At 38.0% G+C, this 6000-nt stretch overlaps 1 protein-coding gene across 2 annotated transcripts in view; it reads right to left on the bottom strand.

Annotated features, from left to right (window-relative positions):
• Positions 1–711: 711 nt before the first annotated feature.
• The window catches only part of Tps1 (Trehalose-6-phosphate synthase 1), a 28210-nt gene continuing 22921 nt past the window's right edge, over positions 712–6000 (bottom strand). For both annotated transcript variants that reach the window (XM_071598394.1, XM_071598395.1), the window contains one exon: positions 712–2986. In XM_071598394.1, coding sequence (XP_071454495.1) covers positions 1487–2986 — 1500 coding nt within the window. In that variant the 3' untranslated portion in view covers positions 712–1486. The remainder of the gene's footprint in view (positions 2987–6000) is intronic.

Here is a 6000-nt window from a genome sequence, read left to right as displayed (position 1 = left end):
GTCCAGCCTAGATTAGGGGTGTTATGTCAACACTGGCGGTTCGGCTCCTAATGACAAGCCTCAGCTTATTGGGAGCCCAATGATTGCTTGGACCACCAATGAGGTCCGGAGAACAAAATAGGTGATCCTTATAAACCCTGCAGTTGATTTAGGAGTCAGTCTTGTTGAGTTACTCAGATACAAATATCCTATCCCTTTAGATTCACCAAACGACTAAAACATGTATTTTGACATTTAGGAAATTTAATCTCAGTTAATATTATATAATGTAATGGTAATAATGTAAATGAAAGAGGACAATGTTCTTGCCACGAACTGCTGGCATAGGACATAAAAAATGATCTAGGTACTTTATTACAATTTACTGGTCAGGGTAAAAATCAGAACATAGAAGGGTAAGATCTACAAAGTGTATGAAATTATACACAATCAAGTGATGGGTATGAATAGCATTTCATATCACTCTTTTTCGTGCCACAAACTAACAAGTGAAGAACAAAGTTAATGTTTACACTTGTTCGGAGATAACATCAGTGTATAAGATCTTGTATGTCATTCATCGCCCATAATTTAGTTATTTATCTGGGCCTTCTGTTTGTGACGAGACTAATTATTATACTACTGTGCTCATTTCGACAAGAAAAATGTTTAGGTGATATTGTCTTTTAATTAATTGAAAATGACTGAAAAGAAGATTCGCGTCACAAACTAAGGGCCCTGCATTCTACATGTAGAATGCGGGGTCATAATCATAACGTTTGCGTACACATGAAAATAGAGGGAGTGCCATTGGGTTTACTGTGGCGATATCACGAAGAAAAATACACCAGTTTAGGAGGTATTGTCTATTACCTGGAATTTCCGATAGAAAAGACAACTGCTGTCGTGGGCCAAGTTTAGTTAAGTGTTGTCACGATCGGTTGGCCCTGTCTTCTACTAGGTCGAGCACATGGTTTTCGTGTTCAGGCAAATGGAGGAAGTATTACTCGGTCTACTGTATCAGTTTAAGGGATATTTATGCGCTAGTTTACGAGAAATAGCAGAGTACTTTGTAGAATCCGATTGAAAAGAGGATACATTTATGTATGTTGGTGTTACTGAATATCTACTGTCTGTTCCGGCCCACACGTTCAGTGAACTCTCGTTGACTGGAAGGATGTGTTAGTGTCTGTATGTAACTTAATACTATGCTTTCAATCATCTTTATTATCAATAAAGTGATATTACAAATTGTACAACAAAATAAATTTCCATGTAGAGTACATCTATTCGAAGTATTTCTTAACTGGTGTAACATGGGTCGTTCAGGCGTATTTATTTGAATAAGTATCATTGGTATTCAATAGAAACCACCAGGAACAAAACATTGATTCGCATTAAGGTCAACTAATGATAAGATCTCTGTGCCCAATCAATGCAAAAATTATACAATCCATGCGTAAATAAAATAATTTTCTATTAAATTGAAACTACTAAAATATAAATCCTATTTTTCTTCAAACTCTTGAGGCTTTGATACAAATGAGACGTCCAACTTCACATTTCCTAATGTTCTTCCTTCAGTGAGCATTCGGCTACTCATATAGTGTTCAACCCACTTCAACAAAGCAAGTATGGATTCTGTACCAGGAAGTCTTCGGTCTGCAGCTGTCCTTACACTTGGAGAAATAGTGACAAGGAATGTAGCAGCCATACCTTTTAGGGCCCTTATGGCATCCTCATCAGTCACATCATCTCCGGCATAAATAACCCTAACCCTTTCACTCCAATCTACACCAAAAGCAGTGCGCAATATGTAAATGGAAGCTCTACCTTTGTCCCATTGCACTGGTGGGCGTGCTTCTAGAGCACAGTGAGCCTTTCCTGCTGAGAAACCAAATCTTTCCATTATGACTTTGGCTTTTTGTGACATTTCCGCCCGCATTGAAATTGGTGCTTCACGATAATGGAATGTTAGCAGTGCACCCTTATTTTCGACCCATGCTCCATTATGACAAACCTCTTCCTGAAGCGTTTTTAATAATTCATTAACTTTTCCTTCATACTCCACAGGCATTGGATGCACAAATTTGGTACCATCTGGATGCAAGATCTCAAGACCATGGTTACCTGCATAAGTAATTCCCTCTATCCCTACCATGGCTTTGACATTATTTACATTTCGCCCTGACACAATGCCAACATACACATCTGGTGTACTGACAAGCTTCTCAAGGACCTCTTTGGTTTCTGCTGGTAGCACTGCAAGGTCTGGACGAGGTGCAATTGGAGCAAGGGTCCCATCATAATCTAGAAGAAGGGCTAGCTTGTGGGACAATCCTATGTATCCTGAGAGGTATTCAAAATCCTCTGATGACACGGGTAGCATGGAAGATGGTATTACATCTTCTTCATTAGCATATCCCATGGCTTTGAGGAAGGAATTCATCCAATAATTAACATCATTCAGTCTTTCACGGTGTCGGAGATGATTCATACGAACCTGTCTCTCATCCTCGGGCATGGTAAGAGCACGATGAATGACCGAGGCAGCATCATCAATTTCATATGGATTGACAATTAGAGCTTCGTGCATTGTTTCCCCTGCACCAGCAAATGGAGACACAATCAGCACACCAGGCTCCTTAGTTCTGCATGCCACAAATTCCTTTGCAACTAAATTCATCCCATCACGCAATGGGGTCACTAATGCAACTGCTGAGTCTCTATAAAAGGAAGCCAATTCTTCTTGTCCTATGCAACCATAGATATAACGAATGGGCGACCAGTTTGGTGTGGTAAAACGGCCGTTTATGTGTCCAACCAGCTGATCCACCTCCTCTTTCAGCTCTTGGTATTCTTTGACATCTGTCCGTGACGGCACTGCGATCTGTAACAGCGTCACATGTTCACAGTGCTCAGGGTGCGACTCCAGCAAACGCTCAAAAGCCCTCAAGCGCTGAACTAGTCCCTTGGTGTAGTCAAGTCGGTCGACTCCCAATATCACCTGGGGTTAAAGAAAGGGATTAAGCAAGATTGGGAAATTCACAGTAGCTCATTTGTTATTTGATATTATCGGGATTACCTCGAATAAACAACTGTTTGCCAAGGTATAGAAGTTAAAATGGCTTGCATGTGGAGCAGCTAACATAGATTTGCGTAAATATAAACTCATTTACAGTGGACCCTCAGTGAACAGTAGCATTGGTTAATAATGGCTTATCCACTATCAATTATTAAAATCAATAACTCCCCAGTTTTTATTCTATTACAATTAAACTTTATATCTTTTAGTAATGGGTTGCGGTATTTCAGGGGGTAGAGCATTGGACTACTGACCGAAGGGTCCCAGGCTCAATTCCTGTGAAAGTCTCTGGGGACCTGCAGCTTCACCCAAGCTATTTGATTTTTCGGGCACCAGATCTTCCTGGGAAACCATAACTGGCACAGGGAAAGGAACTGGCCCCCCTACCCTGATGTGTGAATTTCGCATGCCGTCAGGTTTAGTACTGGAGGTGACCTACCATCACCTAACAAACCGACCTTCGGGTTAATTACTGTGTTTATGGTTATTTATCTTTTAGTTACTAGCTTTCGTTCCCATAGAAAACAATAACCTTGAAGTAGCTCACACAGCTAAGCAAGATGGGTGAAACATTTTTACTTGAATCAACCAACATTTATATGCAAAAATATTTTGCTGAGGTATGTTGATTAATAACCTTTATCCAGTCTGAAATGCGGGCAAGTATGTGGAGGCATAAATATACAAATTCTCCTACGAGGATGAATTTCATTCACCTTAGGAACTCTATACTTATTTTAATATGACACACAGAAGCATTGCCCCACATGGTAAAGTAATCATTTCTTCATATTGTTATCAGGGCTACAAAAAGTGAAATTCTGCAATAAAAACGTTAATTTGGTAATAATTATCCTACCCCTGAATCCAAAACCAACACTATTTAAAACTTATTGATAAATACATTTGAGCATAGTCCAGGGGGTACAGTGATGGACGGCAAACCTTAGGGCCCAGGTTCGTTTCCAAGGAATTCATTTATTTATTATATCCTGTCAGTTAGGCATATGATATAAAACATGGTCACAAAGATATAAACAAAATAGAATTAGAAAATAAATGAAAATTAACACTTCATGAAACATAGCAGTTGAATCCATACACAATTTAGAGAAATACATGAAAACACTAAATACACACCCTTACATGTAACACAGCTGACAATCACAAATTATCACTCAAACTCATTCACACTGTAACAGCTCTTGATTAATAGTAGCTTCTTTAGTTTATTATTACACCTATTTACCACAGCATTGTTTTATATATTCAGCGGCAATTTGTAAAAAAGAAGTAAAGGAGAGTGATGAGGACCTTCCTTAGATACAACACAAGACTGCTGGATTAAATGTCTACCGTCTCTTCCATGAGTAAAGTGATAATCTACAGATGAGTTAGGTAAAAATAAACCTGGATTTTTTTATGAGCAATACGTAGTAAAAAACATATATGCATGGTGGCGGCATTACTTTAAATTCAGGAAAGTTACTTTAAATCCCTCCAGAAGTTCTGATGGATACTTTAGCCATAGCTTTCGAAGACCTTAGTTGTGGCCCTAGTGTTTACCCTAAAGATTACACCATAGGACAGATACAAATGATTTTGGCATAATGTACTTGCTTTAGGACATCTACAGAGGTAGCCAGGATCAGTTTATGACTCATGAGGATTCCTTTGCCATTTTAATGATCATATCCAATACGCGAGATGCCAGTCAGGAGTATCATTTAGTATAAGTCCCAAAAATGTTGTGGAACTAGATTGTTGTATTTATTGGGTATCAATCAGTTCTGATGGGAGTGCTCAAAATTGGAGGAAAGATTTGACTGACTGACTATGGAAATTCAGAAAACAGGTTTTATTTTCATTCGGTTTCATGTTATTGCTCTTATACAAGTTACATCCAGATGTGCAGAATCATTAACCTCTGTAAATCAATCACCGAGCATAATCTTAAAGTGTCATCAGAATATAGGGTCACTTTAATTTTAGGAATATGAGATTGTAGATCATTTATAAAAATAATAAATGAAATTGGATTAGATACCAGCATATTCGACCGATGAATGTAAGTACTTCCTTAATACTTGCAATGATGAGATGATAAATTTTATATCGGCAGATTCGATAGTAATAATTTATTTATAACGATCTGTAACTGTTGCTCTTGTAATGATCAGCTCATGAGTGAACCTGATGTCCTTGTTTCCACATTTGGATTTTATTGTTTTTGAGGGAAAAGGAAGTTTGAAGATTGTTCAGAACTTTTTAGGAAAGGGTTGAATGCATCTACTTCAAGACTTATGATCTATCCAGTTTTCTTAAGCCAAACTAAGAAGAAATTCATCAAGGCTGTCAGCATAATAGAAATGCTCGGTAACATACCTAGGTTCTGAGGAATGATAGCCATAAATTTTCAATTAACATCCACAAGAATTCCCCTGAGCACCCTCAGCTTCACCCAAGCTGTGATTTCTTTAGATACCAGGTCTTCCAGGGAAACCAAAGATTGCACAGGGAAAATAAATACCCCCAGTTCCCTGGCTTGGGCCAAGAACTTGGCAAGTAATGAAATGTGCCAAGCTTAAATAGATCACACACAAAATCATTAAATATTAGAACAATTTAAAGTAATTTTTGGATCTTAGGGTACTTTCTCAAAAAAATTTATATTTTCACTTTTTCGCTCTGTCATTTAGATTTTGACAGGGGTTAGAAGTAGTCTGCTTTGCTTAGTTGGGAATCTGGGTAAATATTTTGCATGTGCCTTAGTGGATACAAAGACAACACAAAATGTTTTCACAAAGGGAAAAATATTTTATGCCTGAGCTAAATGAAGTTAAGAACTTCTCAAAGGAAAAAATATGATGATTGAAAATGTTTGGTGAGGGAACTTCAAAAATTTATTGAGTTCACGTGAAATACCCCTTCAACAT

Source organism: Hetaerina americana, unplaced genomic scaffold (assembly GCF_022747635.1).
Source record: "Hetaerina americana unplaced genomic scaffold, ioHetAmer1.1.p SCAF_10, whole genome shotgun sequence".
In the NCBI taxonomy this organism is placed as follows: Eukaryota; Metazoa; Arthropoda; class Insecta; order Odonata; family Calopterygidae; genus Hetaerina; species Hetaerina americana.
The sequence above is the reverse complement of the archived record's forward strand: the minus strand, read 5'-3'. Positions and strand labels throughout refer to the sequence as shown.